The following is a 26,911-nucleotide window of genomic DNA, read 5'->3' on the forward strand; positions in this document are numbered from 1 at the left end:
AACGAGCGCATGTGTGTTATCCAAAGGAATGAGAGTGACTGTCTATACCGACAGTCAGTATGCTTTTGGAGTGGCTCACAGTTTTGGACGATTGTGGAGAGAACGTGGGTTCTTGACTTCGCATGGAGCTAAGATTCAGCATGGTCAGTTGGTGAATGAGCTTCTTGAATCACTGACGTTGCCCCTGAAAGTAGCGATCGTAAAATGTAGTGCACACAAGAAAGTGATTGAAGATGTTGGTCGTGGAAATTCATTTGCTGATGAAACTGCTAAGGATACGGCAAAGAATATGATGAGCCGAATGTATGTTGCGAGCCCAGAAAGATGGACTGGTGATGTTGGAATATGTGAAGACACGATAGAAAGTGTGAAGTCCATCCAAGCTGAGGCCACGGAGAAAGAGTTAAGCATGTGGAGAGAAAGTACAGGGAGAATGGATGCAAATGGTTGTTGGATTGAATCGACAGAGCAACAGAGATGGTTGTTACCCGATGCATATGTGCCTGCAGTGGTTACAATGGCTCATGGGATGGCCCATATCAGCGCAAAAGGGATTTGCGAGTTGTTGGCCCCAGTGTGGAAGAATTCAGGGATTCCCAAGTGTGCAGAGAATGTTGTCAAGAATTGCATGGTATGTCTGAAGCACAATCCTGGTAGGGGAACCCCAACTCCAGCTGGTCATTTTGCACCTCCTACGTATCCGTTCGAGGTTTTGCAGCTAGATTTCATACACATGGAGAGGTGCAACAACTTAAAATATGTGCTCGTGGTTGTTTGTGCCTTCTCAAGGTGGGTAGAAGCCTATCCCCTAAGGGACAATACTGCCTTGTCCACAGCGAAAGCCCTTGTGAAAGAGTTCTTCCCCAGGTTCGGAATGCCTAGAATGGTCTGGTCGGACAACGGAAGTGAATTTGTGGGTTGTGTGATGAAAAGAGTGTGTGAAGGGCTAGGCATTAGGCAGAAGTTCCACGCTGCAAATCACCCCCAATCAGCTGGATTAGTGGAATGTTACAATGGCACGCTCAAACTTAAATTGGCCAAAATCCAAGCGAGCACAGGTCTTAAATGGCCTGACGCTCTACCCTTAGCACTCCTATCCACCAGAATGACTGTGCATTCGCGAATGAAACTCAGCCCCTATGAAATAATCTTTGGTCGGCCAGCCAACATATGGGGAGTGCCTAGGCCCACGAAGTTTAGCGAGCTGCAACACCCCATTTTGCTTGACTATTTGTATGAATTGACGGCTAAATTGCGTGTTTTATATCAACATGTCCACAACACCTTGCCTCCGGTCTCTGAGACACCGGGTCACTCCATTGACCCCGGTTCCTGGGTGCTGGTCAGGAATTTCCAGAGGACAAGAAACGACCAGCCCAGATGGACCGGGCCACACCTCGTCCTCCTGTCTACAAGGTCGACTGTTAGAGTGGAGGGGAAGGCCAATTGGGTCCACGGGATCCATTGTAAGAAAATACCTTTCCCTCTGCCACATGACCAATGGGTCCGAACAGGAGGCACTGACTCAAAGCGCACAACTGATGAACGCGTAAAAGAAGCTAAACGTGATTATGAAAGTGGGAACATTTTTCAAGAAACTACGCCGCCATCAGAACAATTGAACTCTGTGGAACCTGAGCTACTATTTCCGGACCAGACAGTACCCGGGAAAAGACGCTACAATTTACGACCGAGAAAAACAGAATAAAGTAAAAGTGATTTATTTTATGATCCGAGAGAAAAACCTGTGGACTAATAAAAAATAAGTTTTTTTCCCAAAATCCTATTTTTGAAAGTGCAGATTCTCCCATCTAGGTAACTTGCTTATTTTTGTTTTTTTTCGAACCGCCATCCGGGTTCCGCTGCTAGGGTCGCGGTTGATTAAAGACTTTTGGGTGCAGCTGACGACGATAGGTCGCTGGTTCCAGTTGGTCCAAGGGAGCCACCCTAGACTGACGGAAGCATCCTTTAGCAGAAACAACCTACCGCCGCGGGCAGCACCTTAGAGAGGATGGAGTTTCCTGATGTGGAGAGAACTGCCAAACAAATGAACTTTAAGCAGAGACTTTTGGAAACAATGAGGAAGAGAATTTTTATAATGATGTGTATTTTTATGCTATTTAGCGTAATGGTCTTTTTTATAAGCTATGTTTTATTCTCTTTTCATGTGACATTCACGCCCACTACATCACCCATACCTCCCCCTACTGTTTCCTCTCATTCTTTCCACTCTTTGCCTGACCACGAATCAAATAGGAGATTAGAGTTCGTTCAGCTATTACACCAACACCAACTTGTAATGAACACAACCAACTGTTGGGTGTGTGGTCTCATGACCCACACCACGGATAGAGGTATCCCCTATTTGGTCCTACCATTTAGTCGCAATGGGTCAGTATGGGCATATAGGACAACGTTCATATATGCACGAGAAATCCAACCCCTACGTTCGGTAAAAGACAACCTCAAGACTAGCGCCCTAGTCAAGGGTATAGTTGACATGATCAAGGAGGTAACTTCTTACGAAGATACCCCGGATGATGACATACTTGCATATGTAGGTTGGAATGTGACCGGATATGGCACTACATTAAGTGAAAAACAGCAAGCCAAGAGATCGTCCCCTATCTGGATCGTGCCCCATCAAGGTCACCTGTGTCTGCAAGGTATTGGTAAGAATCCCAGAGCTCAGCTAGGGAAGAGTGTCTGTACAGAAACGTATGTTTTTGGATCTCAGACTTCCCCTGCCTTTTTAGCCGCAAAGGGTACTTATTTCATCTGTCATGATAGAGCCTATACATGGTTGCCCCCTGACTTCTCGGGCTCATGTTTTGTTTCATTCCTGTTACCTCCCACCTACACAGCAGCGGCGGATTACCATCGGACAAGGGTAGTTCGAGGTGTTTTGAGTAAAGAAGACACTGCGGGTCAAGAATTTGGTGACTTTGCAATGGGTGTTCTGCCGTTCTGGGGAGCCATGGTTAACAGCAGAAACATAAGGCAATTGACAAGGGTAGTTGAATCCACCGTGATTGAAACTGCTGGTGCCCTTAGTAACCTGACTGCTGAGCTCCAGTCGGATCGACTGATGACCCTTCAGAACCGGGTCGCTTTGGATGTAATACTTGCGGACCGGGGTGGAGTATGCAAATTGATCCAGTCCAGTTGTTGCATTTTTATTCCAGATAATGCTCCAACAGTGTACGGGGCCATCTCCAAACTACATAAGATTTCCGAATATATTCATGTGGATAAAGGAGATTGGTCATTAATGGGATGGTTCTGGGGACTGATATCTGCCTGGGGATGGAAAATTCTGATGGTCATTGGGATGGTCTTAGCCATTCTTTTCCTGTTCTGTCTATGCATACAGTGTGCTCCTGCAATATGTGGCCTCTGTGCTACATCATGTGTAAGGAAGCCTGTGTCAAGACATGAGCTCAGCACTAGAATGATGTTGCAGCAACATCTCAATGACTTTAGGAATATAGATCTGGACTCAGATTGACATGAGGATAGATTAATTGCCTATGTAAGGGCAAAAGGAGGGTCTGTGGTTCTGAAAAATCTGGATTCATATTATAGTATTGGACTCGAGAATAAAAACTTCGTCGAAATAGGACGAATTTGGTATCAAAAGACCGAGAATGACGAGTACATCAAGTACATGTATTTTCGGCATATTCGAGTGACGATTTCACCTCGAAATCGTCATTTACCTTCTAAACCCTTAGCTGCATGTTGCCCTCTACATAGGCCTTAATCCAGTTGAATTTGATTCCACGAGGACACATACTCCTTAATCGACTTCTCTCTGACCCCAGTACAAGTTAGAACCATTGCCCCAGGCCGAGCTCGTTAGGTCAGTTCCCTCCCAGTGGCCGAGCAAGATAGCATCTAAGCCCAACCAGCCATAAAACCATTTCAGCACGCACACCTGCCATATCTCGCTCACATCTTTCTCCACTCCTTCCTTCACTTGCTTTATGACGGGGAGGTGACCGTTTTTATTAGGGGTCCAGCGATATCTGATGAAATGTTGGGCCTTGCCGGATGATTTGTTATGAGCAGCACGACGTGAAATATGTACATGTCATCATGACTCTGCTTTTCTTTTGTAAACAGTAACCATAAATGAAATACCACGAATCCAAGGAATGTATTGCTCAAGGCTGAATATTAGGTATAAGAAGAGAAGCCTGACTTTGTGAAAGTGTGCAGTCTCCTGAATATACTTGTATCGTACTTCTAGGACCCTGTCATCTTGGTTGCAGCCAATAAACGAATCTTTGACTTCACCTGGAAGACTCTGAAGTTTCTGTAGGTCTGACTCAGGAGAACCCGAGGTCTCTGGTGTGTTGATCCCCTGGCACCGCTGGGTTACCGGTTCTGTACCGGTTCTTAAAAACCCGGTACCTCAAAGGGATAACACCTAGGGCCGAGAAACCATGTTTATTCACTTTCTTAACTAGGTGTGCTAGTATCCTAATATTGTCTCACCTTGGCAGTCCTGGGTAAAGCCAACTTGATCAGGCTCCATTTCTTGTGATAATCTTTGCATCTGTGCTAAGAAGGGCAAAAGGCCTGTAGGAAGTGCAGCCATTCAGGTCTTTGCCTGATTTGTGTTTAAGGGTGACTTCGGCTTCGCATATGTTTGGAGTGAGATTTGAATCTGCATAAAGGAAACAAGTCAGTCATATGTTCTTGTAAGAGGGGGAAAAGCTTTCTTTAAAATTCCACTGGGAACCTTGAACCTTCCCAAAAGGCATAGATTGCAATACTTGGATCGCTTACCCAAGGTATATGTTGTCTCAAGTACTTCTCTATGAGGGTGCAAAATAGGGGTCCTGTTGTCTCAAGGTGTGCAGGTATATACTATTTTAGCTTATATCCTTGACTACAGAGTGAGCAATAAAACTTATAAAAAAGAGTCCTGGTTCTCCTTTTCTCTTACCACCCAGGGCCCAGTTTGTGTGATAGTTTTGGCAATATGTCACTTCATCCTCTGCAATCTTATTTTATGCTCAAGTAGAGAACCAGCTTTGTCTCCTTTGTCAAAGAAGTACTATTCCAGGGACCTTTCCACCAGATTTACTCTATGTGTTCAGAGTTACCCTATTAGGCTAGCCAACTGCCATATTTTTCTTTAGAAGGGGTCTGTTAATCCTGTTTATCAGGATTTTTAATGTCAGCAGCAGGTTTTGTTCCAGAAGGCAAGTCACGTGTGCTCTATTTATTTCAATAGTAATGAGTGCCCCTAATAGAAGCCATAAAAGCATGAGGAAGTGTTGCAATGTGTACTAAGAGAAAAGTAATATTTGATTCCTGTCTTAATTGTGGCTCTATTTACTGGGTTTTAGGTTTCATACACCAGCATGACTGTTGCTGGGGTGATTGAGGCTCGCCCCACAAAATGACTTCCACATGGGCATGGTCTGAGATGGAGATGTTTATTGGAAGGGCAGAATGTAATAAGCAGAACAGGGAGTGACTGATGAAAACATAATAAATGCGGCAATATGATGAGTGGAACTGTGAGTAGTAGGAATCATTTCTAACATCAGGATGTAGGTATCACCAAGCATCCACCACACCATGGTCACCTATTTACTTTTTGCAGGAAGCTGACATGGCTCCGGTCCCAGAGTGTGTATTTTGGTTTCTGTCCCAGTCGTAGTCCTAAACGAGATTAAAATCCCCACATGGTGCTATATCTCCCTGGGCAGAGTGGAGTGGTCTCTGATTAAGTTGCGAGGAAAGGATTTGGTCCTGAATTTGGAGTTTAACGACTTAGTATGGTCAGTGTTGTTCACCTGCATTGGACTTTCATTTTCAAATATCTCCCTTACATGTACACACTTATTACCTTGAGATTCTCATCCATGTGAGATTTGCTTGTGGATACCTAGCATTGATGGGGGTATTTGGGGTGACACATGCAAAGTTGGTGTTTTGGGAGTAAGCGGATTTCCATCAGGAAAATTATGTTGGGGTCCTGGTCCAGGATATAGCACCATATAAGACGTTCTTTGATAGGGTAGTTAAAACCTTGCATGTTTATTTAGGGGAGTTTAAGTGGAAATGCATCCCAAGTCATTGATAAGCACTAGGTGTTGGTGAAGGGTTAGCTTGATGGGTTATAGTAAATGAAAGGTGGCCTCCCCATCATCCCATCTTCCCTCCCTCTCCCAATTAAAGGAGAAAAAACAGTAAACAACAGAAGACACAGGGCAAAAGCAAACATCCCCATCTATTGTAGGTGGTTGAACCTTCACCATGTCCCCTCCAGGCAAGAGACGCCAATACTGGGGGGGGGGGGATCTGCCTGGTGCATTGGTGAGTACAAGGCAGTTTGAAATCGTAGGTGGTCAATGTGATGCGCTAGTTCCCTACCCTGTCTTGGGTTTGCTCCTAGTCCCAGAATTGAAAGAAATTGTACCCAAGGTGTATCAAGTGCAAATATGCATTCGCTAGTCAGATCTTTTGAGCACTGGGGTGATTCTCCATTCATGTTTTTCAGATGAGAGATAATGTCTGCTTTTGTTCTTCAGCAGATCTTTCTGGTCCTACTCCAGGGCAAGATTGGTGAGGTACTGTCTGCCATTCAGGACGGTGATCGGGGTGACCTGTAGGATGTTTCTAGAAGGCATCAGAATGGTCAGTTTCCAGAGGGAGTCCTAAGAGTGCTCTTCATGCAGAGAGGGATCTTAGAAATCACTGCTACCCTTTCCATTGGAACATGAGGCTGAAGGGGTGACCACACTGATAACCAATGTTCTGGTCTACTAGGAAGTCTGTGATAGTTCTAAGGTTTATATGGTTTTTGAGAGTTAAGAGTGAAAAGTCTTGGAATAATTGAACTCCTAGCAGCTCCTAAGAGAAGTTTAGATTTTACTCTAGCAACTCCCACAATGGCCTCTATATCCTCAAAAAATGTACTTGCATAACAATATCTGGAGCATTGTCCAAACTAACTGAATTGGAAATTATTCTGTGGATACGATCCAGCCTAAGGAGTAGCACCTCGCCCTCACCTCTGATCGCCTTAAGGAATTCTCTGGTAAAGCTCATGATGTCTTCCCCTTCTGCGTCTCCATGTATACCTCAAATGTGTACGTTATTACACCTGCTTTTGTTCTCCAAGTCCTCTTGCTTTGTTTATAGCTTTATATTTTGTTCCTTCAGGGCCTGAACTCTACACCACAGCATCTCCTGATCTTCGGTCCAGGCGTCTATAGTTCACCTGAGAACATCTAATCTAGTACCAAGATCGGACGCCTCCTTCTGGATTTCTCGTATGCAAGCCTTGAAGTACGATTTTATATACTCTTGTGACAAGGGATCCCCCCTTCACTCCTATGTGGGAAGCACATTCTCATTGTGTTTCATTTCTTGATGTGGACTGTTCTAACATCTCAGCTATTGAACTCTCTCAACTAGGTTTTGCCCCTCAGCATTGTGGGTTACAGGGAAATACGTTGCTTGTGTGAGAAGAGTGGGGGGTAGGGGGCACAAAGGGGTCCTAGCTGATCAGAAGGTGTAGGTTATACAAAAAGAGTCTACGTGTCATTCGTTCTTGCACACTGTGGGGGGGGGTGCTTGGCGGGTGCCTGGTGTAGAGCGGAACAGCCATATTTGCGCCCAGTGGATACCTTTAGGACCGGGTTTGGTGTTGTAAGACAACAGCTACCCTAACTCTCCCATCTGTGATTCTTACCTGGGTCCAAGACCAGTCACCCTCCTGTTACACCCAATAGAGCAAATTGCTAAAAGGTTAACTGAAAGAATGTTACTAGAACCTTACGTTATATAAATAAATATTGTTTAGGTGAGACCTACAACCTCCTTCTCTCACTCTTCTGGAAATGTGTTTAACTAGCAACTAGCCTACTAATTAAAAAAAAAAACTGAGAATCAAAATATTCACCCCTACTAAATAAATGTAATAAAAAATACTGCGGTCAGTAATAGCTACCTGCAATTACATTGTGACCAGAATATCGACTACCAAGATATCGCCAAAGCAAGCATACATATGGGATTATTGATTTACAATTCTTAAACCCACATCTACCAATCTTGACGATACATTTATAGTCGATATTGTACTGTCAGTGCAAATGTAGCTGAATACTAAAAAAATCTATATTTTGGTAGAACATCTTATCTAACATATTCATAGCAGACATGCTCCTTTTAGTGACACGAAGAGTGCTAAGGAAGCCAGCTGGACTACCTAACCTCAAGTTATGTGAGGACAAACATGCTGCTTAATGAAATCCATAGTGGCTTCGGGATACTGTACCAAGTGCAAAAGCGTGCATTCAAATGTTTTTAGGGCACGGCATTTTATTACGCCACACGGTTTTGACAAACCACGTAAAGGAGCTCTGTGGAGCAGCAGTATTTGTTTTTCCAAACGCAAAGTTTTTTGAGCCGCCTATGAAAACAACACTCGCTACCTTTCTTCTTCCCACATCCTCTGCCCTGCTTACCAGTGATGTCTGAATGCATCTGCACAAAGAGCGGGTTCTTGCTCAGCCCGCCACAGACGAACAGCGTGTTGATGCGATGGCCTGCAGTCTGCATTGTGTCCAGAATGTGCCGTGTCCCCAACTGGAAAGCAACCAAAGACATGACAGTCAGCGTAGCAGACACATTTCAAGTATTTTTAGCAATTCTCGGCCTAGTTTTTTTTTCTTTGCACTTTTATATATCGTGAACTCGACCCGAATGTAAAGGAGCGCTTTACATGAGCACCAGCGTTACACAAGGATACATTCATTTTTTGGTAGGCACGGGGCGATTAAGTTATATTAAACCAATTCGGAGACTGGCTCCCCAGCTCCAAAGTCGACGGCTCTGACCATTACGCCACATCCTCTTCTCGGGTTCGGTAAAGCAGTCTCTGAGTGCTGGAGGCTCAAGCGCATCAGGGGCTGAGAGGCATGAAAATGGAAGGACAATGGATTGCAAGGTAAACAGTTCTAAGAGGTAAGTTTTTTAACTGTCCCGGAACTCATCCATCATTTACCATGAACTGCTGCAGCAGGGCCTAGATCCTGCATGTAATGTCATCTCGGCAATCTATTAAACTAAACAACTTTCCAGCTGAAGCTTTCTGTTAAAATACACAATTCAAAGACGACTCTGTCCTTTGCGAAGGAAACACTGCGCAAAGAAAGCAAAGTTATTCTAGTTTCTTAGAATACGCACAACCCTTTCTACCCTTTCTTTTTAGCGCTGGTGTCGTCATTAATTTGAAAGTCAAAGTAAAATGAGCCGGCGCACTTGCTTTGGTGCTCTCAGTATATCTTCACCAATTTCGATATTAGGACTATTGTTGGAAAAAGGAGAATCTTCACTTTCCAATGATATCTCTCACTATGGGATCCCTGCTCGGGGCTCACACAGGAGTGCTAACCTTTTTAAAGTGTTGGGAACATCAAATTCCTTGGTTCTGCCATCTATGGTAACAGACATCACAGTGCATGCCACATTCTCAATTGCACCATTTCTTTGTACCTCAGGGCAAGAAACACTGCTCTGAGAATGTCCCCTTCCTCACTGATGCCAACCTTCTTCATAAGGTCACTCTGACTTTTCAATCTGCTATGACACCCTTTTCTGTGGCCAGTTTGAAAGAAAACATCCTATTTACCCCCTCAGTCTTTTCCTCTAACATGGGGCATATGCCTATGAACTCTTGCCTCTAAACTGTCTTTTTAGGCATAAACCATATATTTGCCTGCATTGTTCACACTGTCCTAAAGATCCTCCACATTGGTGTAAATCATGTGTTGCTCACAAAATCGCTTTGCTAGGCCCAAACATCTTTTTGCGGGCTCTCCAATGTGCTAACCAGAAACATTCCAGCCTTCATCTCTGAAAATGTCCTCCTTCCCTTTTCTCGTTCTCTAGTAACTCCTCCCTCGCCCCCAATCCCCCAATCTCCTTTTGGCCAGATATCCTAAAATGCTAATCATGAATGGGTGTGGGTTTCTCATGCTCGAGACTCTTTGTTATGGCTCTAGTTAAATGTTCTCTATTTTCACCCTATGTTTTCACACTGCAGTCATCCCTTATGGGAGCTCTAAGAGCTGTGGTTTACTTTTAATTTTAGGTTCTTGACGTACTCCATCAACGTCCTGGGCACAGGATGTCAGAAAGCTTCACAGAGAATGGTAAAGTATGACAGGAAACAAGCAAAAAATTGGTGACTATGGTCATTTGACCAGATTGACCGTGCGGGAACTCTTGATTAGGCTTATTATTGAAATTGACAATTAAATGTCATGTCATGTTAGGTTTTTTACTTCTTGTGACTCATAACGCAGGTGCAAAGCACCAGAATACTTTCAGATTTATTTAAATGTGGATTGCAATGCTTTACTACTTTAAAGCATGTCAGAGGAAGCTGGATAGGAACACTGCACAGCGGCAATCACAGGATTGCTGCTCTAGGACTGTTCACCTCTATAAGGACGTCTCTTTCTCTGCAGACTCGAGCACGTAGTTTTCCAGAGTACATACCTCACCATCCCAGATGTTCCTGTCAAGGAAAATGTTTTCAAATACTGCAAAGGGTGGCAGCCTACCGCAGGACATTTTCCATTTTCAGATAAATATCTTGTTTTCAGAAGTTACAGGCTTACGAATGTAAGAAACATTTTAAGATCTTAATAAAGAATGTACTGTTTAAGGACATTCATTCAAGTACCTTGCTAGACAAAATAGCCTCTTTGGGGATTTTCACTCAGAACACTACAGTTCCTATATGAAATGCTAATTTAGGTAGAATGCGAATCATTAAAATTCATACGTTTCAAATGCAATTATATGTGAAGAGTTGCATATTTCCATGAGCAGTTACACCCCAGGTCCACACTTTATCATCTATCAAATGGAAATACAAGGACATGTACCTGACATTTGAAGCTTCCATGGTCACTGACCGGGCATCCAAGTGTGAATCCAAGGGCACTTACTCCATAATATGTGTCCCCCGCTCTGGGCCCTAGTCAACTCATAACAACCCATACATGTATCTAAGCACTCAACTCCAGCGAACACTTGTCAAAATATGATTTTAATATATGCAAAATGTACATAAACTGCATGTCAAATGAAAAAAGATCTTACTTCTGCAGTTGTGAAATAATCATAGGTTGTATGATAATGTACAAAGAAGAAAGTCGGGCAACGGGGAAGTCCAACCTTCAGTCCAAGTGATATCCATAGTGAAAGGTGCTCGTCGGTGGGATGAAGCAATCTTCACTGGTTCTTCTTCCTAATCAGAGCCTTCTAGTTGGATAGACTGTCCCCACTTAGTAAAAAAGGCTCAAGTGCAGGTTTAATCCCACAAGTGAAGGAATGGATTGCTCTTCCTGGGATATGCAACAAGACTAAAAGTAGACACCTCTCTTCTGTGCTTAGCCCCTCTATTCTACAAGGCTCGTATTTCTGAATCCTATAGTGCCTACAGAGATGTACCAGTAATACGGTCATCTTTAGTTCAGGTTGTGCTTTGGTATCAATAACAGTAAAGTTGTTTGGTCATAATGCGATTAGTCCATATAAAAGGATGTACAACGTCATACAAGGTAGAAAAAATGATACATGACATCTCAGATATATATATCATACTTTCAAAGTTGTTCACTTCAAAAATACCAAAGGATATCAAAGGAGATATGTATGTCAGACTGTAAGATTACACCTTTGTTTCCCTATCATATACACGTTAAACATACATTAATAAATAAATGTCATGTATCATTTTTTCTACCTTGTATGACATTGTACATTCTTTTATATGGACTAATCGCATTATGACCAAACAACTTTACTGTTATTGATATTCATTTGGAGATTTGTTCCCTTTCTACCCCCCCCCCTTATTCAGATTTTTTACTATTATTTCCAGTTTCGACCAATAGACTGTATACAGTAATGATTGATGTTTAGGGTGCATTTAAACATTTACTTTAGGGCTTTATTGATTAGACTCTTAATCCATTAGGTGTTCAGTATTTCATGTCTTTAATGTGGTCAAATTAGCAAGTATACATGTACATTAGATCATATTATTGTATGTGGTCAGTGAAATTGTTTGTTTTGTAATTTATATCTTTTTAGCTGAGCTTAACTGTAATACATATCTACTTTTCCCACATTGTATAATATTAATTTGTCACTTATTTCTATTTAGTTTCAGTGCAATAGACGGTAACCTGATGAAGGCCCACATGCCGAAACGCGCGTAGTTTTTATCTACCGCATTGCCTCCATCGATACATGTCTAACGTTTTGTTGCTTTTTAGTAAATTTGCAATATATATGTAAATATCTATATGAAAAAGAATGTTTGAAATGAAATGTTTATATTTACATTATATAAGATTGATATAGGAAACAATGATTCAAAACTATATCAGATAGTTTTATAATAATGAATAACTAATAAAATGAAAATATATTTTTTCTAATATGTATGTGTGACAAATCTTATCATTGTGGGTTATAATTATCTTCTTTTTTTGTTTTTCACCTATTTATTTACATTGTCTGTTCTCCAAAGTGTTGAGGGACTTAGCTATAGACTTTTTCCTACAACTGGTAATTTTCCCTATGTATAGCAAGTCTATTCGATATATAGGGGTCCCTATTTTTCAAACTATTGATGAGGAGGATGTCATGGAATGCTATAGGAGTAGCCGTCTTTGGGCTGCAGCGTAATCTGAAACCAAAATAGGAGTGCTATAAAAGATTTTTCTTCTTATCCGCTACTGATGTTGACCAGAGACTGTTTTCTCTATGAAGGCCCTATGATTTTTCAATGAAAGATAGATGGCTAAAATTGGCTGGGTTCAAGGTAGATTTGTGGAAGAGATGTGGCGCAGCGGCCAGGGCGACTGATGCTGGACGATGGGGATCACGGTTCGATCCCCAGCACCGGTGGTAGGGGTCTGCCCAGCACCATGTGACTCTGGGCAATAGCTTGCTTAATCTTCCCGACGGCCCTCAGCGCCGGGAAACCTAAGGGTAGCTGTGCGCTTTACAAATACAGGATATAATTATTATTATTATTTCTTCAGCCTGGGGAAAATAATGTCCTGTATTTAGAACACCTAAGAAAGAACATTGGCCAAGGGGGATGTTAACAATGTTGAGGTCTGGTCAGAGGACATCTCCCTGAAGAGGCTAAATGAAGGATGGAGATAGAAAATAACTTTCATTGAGTTGAGGATGTCAGTAAATATGTCAAGTGAAAGAAGGTTGAAGTTTGCAAACTTTGAGGCGTAGAGGTGTGGAATTGGAGTCCGAGTGGGTATATGTTTCATGTTGTTGATGTGAGATCTTATCTTTTCGACTTCCTCATTGAAGAAGTGGTTGATGACATTACAATTGTTGGCTGACTACTGGACTGGTAGTTCCCTGGGCGGACTGATGTTGTGCCTGACAGATCCTAATAGAGCTTTCCTTTTGTCGGTAGCTTTACTGATGGCAGACTAATAGATGGTGGCTTTGTATTTGGTAATGGGGTGGGTAAGTCTGTCAGGTGCATTGATCTTTCTCCCATTCTTTTTTGTCTGCATATTTATTTAGGTTTTTTATGAAGGGCTAACATGTCATTGCACAATGGCTTTCATGTGCTAACACGTACAGCTGTAAGGGAGACAAGTAAATGTACAGTAAGAGATTGTCAACATTCCATTAGAGTCTGATCAGGTAGTAGGTTAACATTTCAATGTTCTTCACTGAAGCCCCTTGAAGCGTTTTAGGAGAGGCTTTATTAAAAAGTTTTGTTTTTAATAGTGTTCTGAATAGGAGGTGGTTCGGTTTGCTTCCGAGGAGGGGTACACCACCTTCGAAACTTTTAGCCGTGGTGCTTATAGAAAAAAACCTTCAGGTTTCTGATAATTAAAAGAGCGAGGAGAGATCAAGTGGGATGATGTTGAGAAGAGGTTCCAAGATGGGAAGACATCTTTAATGGGCCTTTACAATCATGGATGCTGCAACGTGGTGTGAATTCAAACCTGGTATCAACCAGGAACAATTGGAACTCTTTCAGAGCTGGTTTGACATGGTCAAATTTACAAATGATCGGGCATATCTTAGTAGCATGAGTTTGCAATCTTTGTAGTCTGTACCTCAAGTACTCTGGCAAGTCGAAGTTGATAAAGAACACAGCGTTCTAGACAACCCACCACACAGCTTCTTGTTTGATTTGGTGGCAGGCTTGAAGCACAAGGCAGATTTTGCAGGGTAAAGTGGGACAAACCCCCTCCCAGCCCCCCGGGCCCAACACCACCCATGTGCCCACTCCCCGTTGATCCGTCTTGGAGCGTCGCAAGTGCACCGCCACTTCCCGGGCCTGAATCTCTACATCCTCCCACAAGATCCCTGACCCCCCTTTTGGGTCCACCAGCTCCGACACCTGAAACGCTCCAAAGAAAAGCCATGACATGAGTGTGGAAAACAAGACCGTCTCACCACCATCCCGGGGGTTAGGCTCTCCGTAAATTTTAAAATTAACTTTCTGTGTATTTTAGTTGTGTTTATGACCATTTCTGTTCAATCTTAAAAGGAACCTATTTGCCTCTTACAGTGCTTGAACCCTGCTCCCCGCTTAGAACGACTAAGGTTCTGACGCGGTCTGAGACAGGGCTAGCCGCCTTCTTTGTGGGGGGAATCTAGGTCAGTGCACCAGTTGTTGGGCCGCCTCCTACTCTCCTCCACCCCATAAAATGGAGGCTGGACTCCGTCCGCGCAGCGGGCGGGCGCTGCGGGCGCGCCGGCGGCGCGCCGAAGGCACGCCAAAGGCAAGCCCGTCTGGGCCCGTCCGGGCCATACCGGGCCCAGTCCCGCTGCATCTATCGTAGTTGACAAACCCATGACATCATATAACAGGAATCATCTCCTGCAATTAAGAGGTAGGATTGGCACAAATTGTACTTTGTTATCTACACATCAGAGGGACCATAGGCCTTGCACGGGGTGTCAATATCATTTCACCCCGGATACGGAAGTCCCCGATGTATGCCCGTTCTCACTGGCACTGCTTAATTGTCGATCATTACATAAGCACGCGCTTGAGATCTCCTTGCTTCTGGAGGAACGAGACCTGGAGGTACTCTTCCTCACAGAAACATGGACTAACGACAGCTCTGACCCCGATATTGTCCGCGCCTTGCCCTCGAACTATGTAATTGCGAGGCAAGATCCTACGGACGGGCGGGGGGAGGGATCGCCATTGTGCATAAAAAATCCTTAGGTTGTAGAGTTGAGAAGGTCGCTATCGCAGGGGCGGAGTGTATGACGTTCTCAGTCACTCTATCTCCAATATGTATGTTCTTGGGGCTCCTGGTTTACAGGCCTCCGGGGGCGATTGGACAATTTTGCGAAGAGCTTTCGAGCTGTGCCATCAATCTTTCCAGCAATGTCCCCAACTTTACTATGTTAGGAGACTTTAATATCCATTTAGATGAATCTGACACCCCGGCATGTCAGAGTCTGATGACAGCATTGGAGGTGGTCCAATTCAAACAAATCATCAAAGATCCCACACATAAAGCAGGACACACACTTGATCATTGCTATACTAATTTAACCACGCTCGAGTTCAAAAACTCTATTATAGTTCCTTGGTCTGACCACACTCTCCTGTCCTTTTCCCTTATCCCCCAGGAAGAGCCAGGCCAGGCTAATCTTTCTAAAAAAATAAGTCGAGTCTGGTCGAAATTGTCAACGGATAAATGGATTGCAAACCTTACAGAAACCCTGCCTGAAGTTAGCAATGATCCTTTAGAAGCAAATGCTCGCTATAATCATTGATTGGAGGCATCATTAGACTTTGTCCTACTAAAAGTTGAATTCTCCCATCGTAGTGGGGTGAACAAAAAAGCCTGGTATACTCCAGAGCTCAGAGCCCTTAAACAGCTTTGTAAGCAGAAGAAGAGGATGTGGAGGAAAGATTACCTTGAAGCTAGCAAAAATAGCTATAGGACAGCGTTACGTAATTACAAGCGGGCTATCAAAGTCACCCAGTCCTACTACTACCAAGAAAAAATTACATCTGCCGCCAGCTCTTCTAGGGAAATCTTTAACATTTTTAAGTCCTTAGTCACCCCTCCGACCCCCACTATTGACCCTCTGCTTGCCCACATGCGTTGCAGGGAGTTAGCAAACTTCTTTGTCTCGAAGGTAGCAGAGATCTATTTGTCATTTCAGGGGACCCCCGTAGGACCACTTCTTCCCCCGGCCCCAGATTTGACTCTACTCGAGGAATTCACCCCCTCGACTGTCTGAAGGTTCAGTCCCTTTTGGGTAACCTGAAATCAAGCTCACCGGCTGATGCAGCACCACCAACTGTCCTTAATATGGTTTCAGACACGGTGGCCCCGGTGATTCAGGAGGTGATTAATACCTCCCTGGCAGCTGGGTTAGTTCCTCCCTCTTGGAAACAGGCAAGAGTAAAGGCGTTACTGAAGAAACCCAGTCTTAACCCTGATGATTTGGCCAACTACCGCCCTTTCTCCTTGCTGCCCACTATCAGTAAGCTCGCCGAAAAACACGTAAATTCCTTGTTATCCACTTTTATTGAAAAGAACAACTTACTACATCCTACCCAGACTGGCTTTAGGTGCAAACAGGGCACTGAAACCGCCCTTATTGCAGTAGTAGAGGAAACAAGGAAGATTGTAGATGGAGGCAGTTGTGCGGCCATACTCTTATTAGACCTCAGTGCGGCCTTTGATACTGTTAATCATTCTATTTTGATTCAAAGGATGAGTAATATAGGTATCACTGGGACCGCACTGAGGTGGCTACAGTCCTTCCTCTCCGATCGAACCGTCTCGGTGTTCGAGGATGACATCTCAAACCCTTTCCCCCAATGCATCTACATTGTGGCGTGCCCCAGGGTTCATCCCTCAGCCCGACCTTATTTAATATCTATATGAGGCCATTGGCTGAGGTGGTATTACCCTGGGGGGTGCAATTGGTGACCTATGCTGATGATACTCAGCTCATCATCACTCTTTCTGGGCAGGAGTCGACCCATGACAAGCTTTCCTCCTGTCTCAGCAGAGTCCGCTAGTGGATGAATGATTCCTTCCTGAAACTCAATGGAGCAAAAACGGAGATCATGATGCTGGGACATAATGCACCCTCCTCGGTGGAGGATGGTGGCCGAATATTCTGGGCCAGCCCCCTCCTCCAAAAGAGCGAATTAAGAGTCTGGGGGTTTGGCTGGACCCAGGGCTTAATTTTTTGGTGCAAGCTCGGAAGGTAGCAGCTACTTGCTATGCCCTGATTAGATCACTTAGGAAAATCATTGGGCTACTTCCGTTTGAGGCTAGGCGGATACTAGTACAGGCTCTAATTTTAACTCGCCTTGATTACTCCAACGCAGACTACCTAGGGGCCCCACAGGGGACACTTAGGGTCCTACAGACTGTCCAGAACTGTGCAGCCCGGATGCTATTAGACATTCCACGAAGAACCTCAGCCAAACCAGCGCTTCGGCAACTACACTGGCTGCCAGTACAACAAAGGATTGAATTTAAGGCCATGACTATTGTTCACAAAGCCCTGACCAAGACAGGACCCAATCTCATTCAACCTTTGTTCCGCCCCTATCAAACCAGCAGGACTCTAAGATCCAGTAATAAGAACTTACTGGCAATCCCAAGGATAAGGAGAAGCCGTATGGGCGGCAGGCGTTTTGCTTTACAGTCGGCAAAACTCTGGAACAACCTCCCCGATGTTATTCGTCTGGAGGAGAACCACCTCAGGTTTAGGAATATGTTGAAAAAATTTCTGTTCCCCTAAATCATCGGAGATGAATGGACCACCGAAGTGCTGGGATGCCTCCGGGTAACCATGCGCTATACAAATGTGTAGTCATTCATTCATTCATTCATTCATTCATCCCGGCACAATGACGGCAATGCACCAAGCAGACCCCCCAGTAAGTCTACCATGATCGGCCAACGCTGACTCACCCTCGCTCCCCTCTCCCTCGCCCACACCTCCAGCAATCGAGCCTCTAACTCACCCGCCGACGGAGGGTACCCCCACCACAGCTTCCCCATGAACGCCACCACCGACAACTTGCCCGCAATCGTCACCCACGACAAACCCTTATCTATCAAAGTCAACCACCTGCTCCTCCCGCTGCCACCGATCCCCATGCCTTACCGCACCAGATCGTCGAAATTCCTCCTAAGCCTGCACATACGCCTTCCAAGTGGACGCGGCCACGACCCCCTTACCAGCTGAACGACCCGGCGTCTCCCACCGACAAAAGTTCCCTCGGGACCGGCGTCCTGACCTTCTCCGCCTCCGTGGCTAGCCCATGGAACCTCTGCCACTGTGAATGAGACAAAGCATCTGCAATGTCATTGTCCACCCCTGGGACGTGGCGAGCGTGAAACAAAATGTCATTCTCCAAGCAGCGCAGCGCAAACACTCTCAGCAGCTTCAACACCTGCGGGTCCCGAGCCAAATGCCTGTTCACCACCTGTACTACGGACATGTTGTCCACCCGGAACAAGACCCTCTTGTGTGCCAGCTCAGGCGCCCACATCGTGACCGCCACCACCAACGGGAACAACTCCAAGAACGCGATGCTACGTCCCCCATGCCTGCCAATGCGGCGGCCATTGCTCCGCGCACCATCTCCCAGCACAGTACAGCCCGAAACCTCCAACTCCCGCCGCATCCGAATACAGCGTGATGTCCCACTCCCAGTCCTCTGGCGGCGCCATGGGCACGCCATTGAAATGCCCCAGGAACGCCCACCACTTCCGCAAGTCCTCCTTCGATCCCGCCGACAAGCGCACATGATGATGGGGCAGAGTCAAACCTGACAACGCCAAACCCAACCTCCGACAGAAAGTACGGCCCGCTCGCACCACACGACACGCAAAGTTGAGATGCCCCAACAGGACGTGAACCTCCCGCACTGTCACCTTCCGTTTGTCCAGCATGCCGTCCACCAAAGCCAACATTGCCGACCTCTTGTCCTCCGGTAGGTGTGCTTCCATGGCCGCTGAGTCGAGCTCTATACCGAGAAAGGACAACACCGTACGAGGACCATACGTCTTCTCTGACACCAGGGGAACCCCAATTCACCCAGTATCCCTGTCAAACCATCCAGATGCTGCTGGAAGTCCGTCGAACCGGGCCGCCCCACCAGAAAGAAGTCATCCAGGTAGTGCTTCACCGTCTCAGAGACTGTGCGCCTGGAAAAAACCCACTTCAGAAAGGAACTGAACCGCTCAAACAACGCACAGGAGATAGAGCACCCCATAGGCAGCGCCTTGTCAACAAAAATGCCACCGTCAAACTGAATCCCCAGCAGCTGGTGATCCTCCGGGTGCACCGGGAGTAGGCGGAACGCTGACTTAATGTCAAACTTCGCCATCATAGCGCCCCTCCCGACCGCCGCCACGAGCTTCCACGCCACATCCACAAACGAGTAGGACACCGATGCGAGGTCAGACGAGATGAAATCGTTCACCAACTCTCCTTCCAGCCACGACAGATGCTGTATCAGCCGGAATTGCCCCGGCTCCTTTTTAGGCACCACCCCAATCCGGGAGATGATCAAACCCTGCAGAGGCGGCTCAACAAAGGGGCCCACCATCCGGCCCTCCTTGACCTCATTCGCCCGCACAATCCCCTTGTGGGCATTCACTGACTTCAGAGTGTCCGCCCAGCGTGCAATCCGGGGGCCCTCATAGCCCAACCGAAATCTCTCCCGAAAGCCCCAACGCAAAACGGCTGCATCATCTACCCGCGGATACGCCGCCAGCCATGGTTCCATCCGCTCCAGTCTAACCGGCGTACGAGCCTTTTCCCAGGGATCTGCCCCCCGACCTTCCCCCGCCCCCCCCACTCTGTGTCCCCCTGCCCTGAGCTCCTCCCGGCGCGGGCGAACCACCGGGTGACACCGCCCGCATTTTGAGCACTCGTGCCAGAAACGGCACACATGCCGGCCACACGCCCCCTTGTTAAAATCCCAGCAAGCCCCGACCGTGCTCTGGCCTGATTACTCACACTGCCCCACCCCCCCACGGGTGGGGCAGGTGCAAAAAGGGGTCGGCACGAGCGGCAGACCGCTGGCCGTATAGACGGTGCGCCCAAACTTGGCCCCGCCCATCGTCTGCTGGTATAGGTCAGAGTCCAGCTCCCCCATTTTGCATCCGGGTCGACCGCCATGCGCGCCCGGAACTCCTCATCATAGTGGGACCAAGCGTACCCACCGTATGTCACCTGCGCCCTATGCACTACGTCCATGTACTTAAACAGCGCGATGGACCGATCCGGAAATTTCTCACAATATACGCTTGCGTATATTAGGAATGCCGCCGACCAATTGTCAATCGTCAGGGGCTCTTTTGGGCGCCTCGCTAACTCCTGCTCCTCCTCCTTAGACCCCTCCTTAGAAGTCAGCTCCCTGTGCAACAGCTTCAGAATGTCTATGTACTCCCCCTTCCAGATCTTCTCCTTTGTAGCCAGCGACAGGTGCGCCCCCAACGGCTTGGTCACCCCATGTACGGGAGCTTGCGCACCGGCACCACACAACTCTCCTTCCCCCGGCCGCGGACTCCCCCGCCTTAGCGACCCCCGCTGCGTCTCTCCAGCAGCGCCGACCCGACGACGCCCGTCGGTGCCCCACCTTCCGTGCCCACCCCGTGTCCTTTACGTAGCGGCCTTTCACCAGCCGCCCCCAATCGTCACCCCCAGTATCCGTCCGCACCGACACCTGAGCGCAGCGCCGCTTGCCCGCACCACTCCCCACTCACCGTTTCCAACCTTACCTGGCGTCAAGGTCAGCGTCCGCACTGGATCCCACCGCCTAACCAGTGGAGCTGAGGGGGCCGTCACTCTGGGCACGTGCTGCCGTGACCGTACCTGCAACACACTGTCAACAAGATTACTCATTCCCCCCTCCCCCCTGTATCTCCCCTTCCTCTTCAGACTCCCCCACACCAACGTCCTGCAACTCCCGGCCGCCCCCCTAGGGACTCCAGCCGGCTCAACCCCGCCTTCTCCCTGCACACCCGCATCAAATTCACCAGATCCACATTCTCCCCCCGCCCCTCCGCTGCACTCGCACCAAAAGCTGAGTTAACTGCGTCCAAACTGCGTCCAAAGGCACCCCCTACCCCCGGCGGCCGTCGCGACCCTTCCGGGGGGGTGGCTGGCGGTGAGTTATCCCGCCACCGTCCAACGCAGTCCCATGCCATGTCCCGCATTGGAGCGCGACCGCCCGTACAAGGCAGAGCCGGCCCATCCCCTCGGTGGACCGGAGCCGCATGTTGCTCACCCGAGCGCCTCGCCAACAGTTCCTGCCAATGAAAAAAGGTGGAGTCCAGCATGCCAGGGAAAAAACGCCCCTCGTCCCCCCCATGCGCTGCCCCCGCCCCAACCCCGTGGAGCGCCCCAACCCCACCCTGCGGAGTGTCCCCTCGCTGCGCCGGGCACCCCAGGCCCCCGCCCGCTCCCCCCGCCCCCCTATCCCAACCCCTCCCCCCAACCCAACAACTGCGGCCCCACCACTCCCCCCACCCACCGTCCCCCCAACCCGACACCACCCCCCCACCGTGCACCCCCCAGCCCCCCCACCTCGCCCCCATCCCCCGCCGCCGTCTGGCTCCCCCTGCCACACCCGGGCCCCAGCTCACCCCCCCTTGTGCCCCGTCCCCCTCCCGCACCCCCCCATGCCCTCCCCGGCGACAGAGACCTGCTCGGGCCCACCATACTCGTCTCCTCCCCCGAAGAAGACCCCCAGTCCAGCTCGCTCCCCCCGCCCTCTTTGTCCCCCATCCCCACCCCATCCCCCCTCCAGGTCTGACTCCTCCACCAAAAGCAGGGACCCCGCTCCCCCAGCATCCTGGAGGTCGGGCCTCACCTGGTCCATGCGGCCCGCCTCCACCAGCAGCCACAACGCCTCCTGGACTCGGGGATCGGCCAAGGCCGCCATGTCCCCGAAGCACCATGTCACCGCCGCGTATACCAGCACTCCGCAGAACCACCAGGTACCAAGCGCCACCAAGCTCCCGGCCGCCGCACAACCGCCAAAAGCCCCGCACCAAAGCTACGCGACGAAACGAAAAGGCTCGTGAAAAGCTCGTGCCCCCAACCGTCCCTTGACCGGCTGCTGTGTCACTGCACACCAAAATGGTGGACAGTGACACAAAATGTCCGGCTTTGAGGACCCCCCAGCCCAAACCGCCGAAAAACATCCCAATGGCCCTCCCCCAGCCCAACCAGACCAAATCCTTGCCGCTGTTTGTTTGTGCCCCCTCCCCCCTACAGCCCCAAAAACCCCCGGGGGAGGCAGGCCTCCCTCTGGTCGGCCGCCCACCCAAGTCCCCAATATCACGAATAAACAAAGCCCGCTTTGGGAAAAGAGGGGTCGATCCTTTTGCTATTAAGCTGCTACATTGCACAATAAGCTGGCTTAGGGCCCCTTTCAACGCCTATGCCGGTTATAGACAACCATGAATGACCCAGGCAAGTGCAACCTCCTACATACTTCCCTGTTATTGCCATGCCGCCTCCTGAGGACTTGGGTCCGTACCTCCCACCAATCACTCCTGCCCCAGACAGGTCGGACGTAAGACGTGACAAGCTGTCTATCTGGTATCTTAATACCAGTTCGCTGGTTAAACATCAGGTCGAGATATTCTATCTGCTCGACACAGTCAGGCCTGACATTCTCCTGCTGTCTGAGACCTGGCTTACCATAGAATCCTCCCCTGACATCTTGGCAGCCGTCCCCAACGGCTACTATGTCCTCCAAGCCAACCGCTCCCAGGGTAAAATTGGAGGGGGGGTGGCAGCCATTATTTCCCACTCCTATAAATCTAAGGCGCTGATTATGCCCCCAATACCCTCCGTCGACTCTGTTCTCTTCAAACTTGAGTTGGAAGCCCCCCCCCTTACCCTCACCTTATTCTATCGTCCCCCCGACCAGGCCCCTAGCTTCCTGCACCACTTTGGTAGCATGATAGCCGAATTAGCAATTAACCACGCCAGCACCCTTGTTATCGGGGATTTTAATTTTTGGCCCAATGACCCACACAAAAGTGCCCTTTCCAGGGAATTCACTAACCTGTTAGTTGGGCTTAATTTCTCTCAGTTCATCCATGCTCCCACCCTAGTGAAAGGCCACACTCTAGACTAGGTTTGGTCGCTGAATCAGGACTTTCTAGATGTACAGACTTCCCCGTGTGCATGGTCGGACCATTTTTTTATCTCCTTCTCGGTCCCCAAGTCTAAGTCCTTAGCCACAACATCTTGTCCTGGTAGTCTCTTCTTAAGCCGCAACTGGGGCAGAGTCGACCTCCCATCGCTCTGTCTTTCCCTTGCCACCACGACTCCTCCACTGATTGAAGAGGCTGGTCTTCCCCTTTTCCCAGGGATCTGCCCCCCGACCTTCCCCCGCCCCCCACTCTGTGTCCCCCTGCCCTGAGCTCCTCCCGGCGCGGGCTGCTGCCCCGGCAGACCCCTGACACCCCAGCAGCGAACCACCGGGTGACACCGCCCGCATTTTGAGCACTCGTGCCAGAAACGGCACACATGCCGGCCACACGCCCCCTTGTTAAAATCCCAGCAAGCCCCGACCGTGCTCTGGCCTGCTGACTCACACTGCCCCACCCCCCCACGGGTGGGGCAGGTGCAAAAAGGGGTCGGCACGAGCGGCAGACCGCTGGCCGTATAGACGGTGCACCCAAACTTGGCCCCGCCCATCGTCTGCTGGTATAGGTCAGAGTCCAGCTCCCCCATTTTGCATCCGGGTCGACCGCCATGCGCGCCCGGAACTCCTCATCATAGTGGGACCAAGCGTACCCACCGTATGTCACCTGCGCCCTCCGCACTACGTCCATGTACTTAAACAGCGCGATGGACCGATCCGGAAATTTCTCACAATATACGCTTGCGTATATTAGGAATGCCGCCGACCAATTGTCAATCGTCAGGGGCTCTTTTGAGCGCCTCGCTAACTCCTGCTCCTCCTCCTTAGACCCCTCCTTAGAAGTCAGCTCCCTGTGCAACAGCTTCAGAATGTCTATGTACTCCCCCTTCCAGATCTTCTCCTTTGTAGCCAGCGACAGGTGCGCCCCCAACGGCTTGGTCACCCCATGTACGGGAGCTTGCGCACCGGCACCACACAACTCTCCTTCCCCCGGCCGCGGACTCCCCCGCCTTAGCGCCCCCCGCCGCCGTCTCTCCAGCAGCGCCGACCCGACGACGCCCGTCGGTGCCCCACCTTCCGTGCCCACCCCCGTGTCCTTTACGTAGCGGCCTTTCACCAGCCGCCCCCAATCGTCACCCCCAGTATCCGTCCGCACCGACACCTGAGCGCAGCGCCGCTTGCCCGCACCACTCCCCACTCACCGTCTCCAACCTTACCTGGCGTCAAGGTCAGCGTCCGCACTGGATCCCACCGCCTAACCAGTGGAGCTGAGGGGGCCGTCACTCTGGGCACGTGCTGCCGTGACCGTACCTGCAACACACTGTCAACAAGATTACTCATTCCCCCCTCCCCCCTGTATCTCCCCTTCCTCTTCAGACTCCCCCACACCAACGTCCTGCAACTCTCGGCCGCCCCCCTAGGGACTCCAGCCGGCTCAACCCCGCCTTCTCCCTGCACACCCGCATCAAATTCACCAGATCCACATTCTACCCCCGCCCCTCCGCTGCACTCGCACCAAAAGCTGAGTTAACTGCGTCCAAAGGCACCCCCTACCCCCGGCGGCCGTCGCGACCCTTCCGGGGGGGTGGCTGGCGGTGAGTTATCCCGCCACCGTCCAACGCAGTCCCATGCCATGTCCCGCATTGGAGCGGCAACGCCGGTACAAGGCAGAGCCGGCCCATCCCCTCGGTGGACCGGAGCCGCATGTTGCTCACCCGAGCGCCTCGCCAACAGTTCCTGCCAATGAAAAAAGGTGGAGTCCAGCATGCCAGGGAAAAAACGCCCCTCGTCCCCCCCATGCGCTGCCCCCGCCCAAACCCCGTGGAGCGCCCCAACCCCACCCTGCGGAGTGTCCCCTCGCTGCGCCGGGCACCCCAGGCCCCCGCCCGCTCCCCCCGCCCCCCTATCCCAACCCCTCCTCCCGCACCCCCCCATGCCCTCCCCGGCGACGGAGACCTGCTCGGGCCCACCATACTCGTCTCCTCCCCCGAAGAAGACCCCCAGTCCAGCTCGCTCCCCCCGCCCTCTTTGTCCCCCATCCCCACCCCATCCCCCCCTCCAGGTCTGACTCCTCCACCAAAAGCAGGGACCCCGCCCCCCCAGCATCCTGGAGGTCGGGCCTCACCAGGTCCATGCGGCCCGCCTCCCCCAGCAGCCACAACGCCTCCTGGACTCGGGGATCGGCCAAGGCCGCCATGTCCCCGAAGCACCATGTCACCGCCGCGTATACCAGCACTCCGCAGAACCACCAGGTACCAAGCGCCACCAAGCTCCCGGCCGCCGCACAACCGCCAAAAGCCCCGCACCAAAGCTACGCGACGAAACGAAAAGGCTCGTGAAAAGCTCGTGCCCCCAACCGTCCCTTGACCGGCTGCTGTGTCACTGCACACCAAAATGGTGGACAGTGACACAAAATGTCCGGCTTTGAGGACCCCCCAGCCCAAACCGCCGAAAAACAGCCCAATGGCCCTCCCCCAGCCCAACCAGACCAAATCCTTGCCGCTGTTTGTTTGTGCCCCCTCCCCCCTACAGCCCCAAAAACCCCGGGGGGAGGCAGGCCTCCCTCTGGTCGGCCGCCCACCCAAGTCCCCAATCTCACGAATAAACAAAGCCCGCTTTGGGAAAAGAGGGGTCGATCCTTTTGCTATTAAGCTGCTACGTTGCACAATAAGCTGGCTTAGGGCCCCTTTCAACGCCTATGCCGGTTATAGACAACCATGAATGACCCAGGCAAGTGCAACCTCCTACATACTTCCCTGTTATTGCCATGCCGCCTCCTGAGGACTTGGGTCCGTACCTCCCACCAATCACTCCTGCCCCAGACAGGTCGGACGTAAGACGTGACAAGCTGTCTATCTGGTATCTTAATACCAGGTCGCTGGTTAAACATCAGGTCGAGATATTCTATCTGCTCGACACAGTCAGGCCTGACATTCTCCTGCTGTCTGAGACCTGGCTTACCATAGAATCCTCCCCTGACATCTTGGCAGCCGTCCCCAACGGCTACTATGTCCTCCAAGCCAACCGCTCCCAGGGTAAAATTGGAGGGGGGGGTGGCAGCCATTATTTCCCACTCCTATAAATCTAAGGCGCTGATTATGCCCCCAATACCCTCCGTCGACTCTGTTCTCTTCAAACTTGAGTTGGAAGCCCCCCCCCCCCTTACCCTCGCCTTATTCTATCGTCCCCCCGACCAGACCCCTAGCTTCCTGCACCACTTTGGTAGCATGATAGCCGAATTAGCAATTAACCACGCCAGCACCCTTGTTATCGGGGATTTTAATTTTTGGCCCAATGACCCACACAAAAGTGCCCTTTCCAGGGAATTCACTAACCTGTTAGTTGGGCTTAATTTCTCTCAGTTCATCCATGCTCCCACCCTAGTGAAAGGCCACACTCTAGACTAGGTTTGGTCGCTGAATCAGGACTTTCTAGATGTACAGACTTCCCCGTGTGCATGGTCGGACCATTTTTTTATCTCCTTCTCGGTCCCCAAGTCTAAGTCCTTAGCCACAACATCTTGTCCTGGTAGTCTCTTATTAAGCCGCAACTGGGGCAGAGTCGACCTCCCATCGCTCTGTCTTTCCCTTGCCACCACGACTCCTCCACTGATTGAAGAGGCTGGTCTTCCCCTGTCCATTGACGCACAGGCAGAGAACATTCATAACTGGTTGGCAGATGCTCGAGACACGTTTG

The 26,911-nt window shown here is 49.5% G+C and overlaps 1 protein-coding gene across 2 annotated transcripts in view; it reads right to left on the reverse strand.

Annotated features, from left to right (window-relative positions):
• The window catches only part of FGGY (FGGY carbohydrate kinase domain containing), a 2,115,431-nt gene that overhangs the window by 352,077 nt on the left and 1,736,443 nt on the right, over positions 1-26,911 (reverse strand). For both annotated transcript variants that reach the window (XM_078669875.1, XM_078669881.1), the window contains one exon: positions 8,496-8,616. In XM_078669875.1, coding sequence (XP_078526001.1) covers positions 8,496-8,616 — 121 coding nt within the window. The remainder of the gene's footprint in view (positions 1-8,495; positions 8,617-26,911) is intronic.

This window comes from Lissotriton helveticus, chromosome 1_2 (assembly GCF_964261635.1).
Source record: "Lissotriton helveticus chromosome 1_2, aLisHel1.1, whole genome shotgun sequence".
Classification (NCBI taxonomy): Eukaryota; Metazoa; Chordata; class Amphibia; order Caudata; family Salamandridae; genus Lissotriton; species Lissotriton helveticus.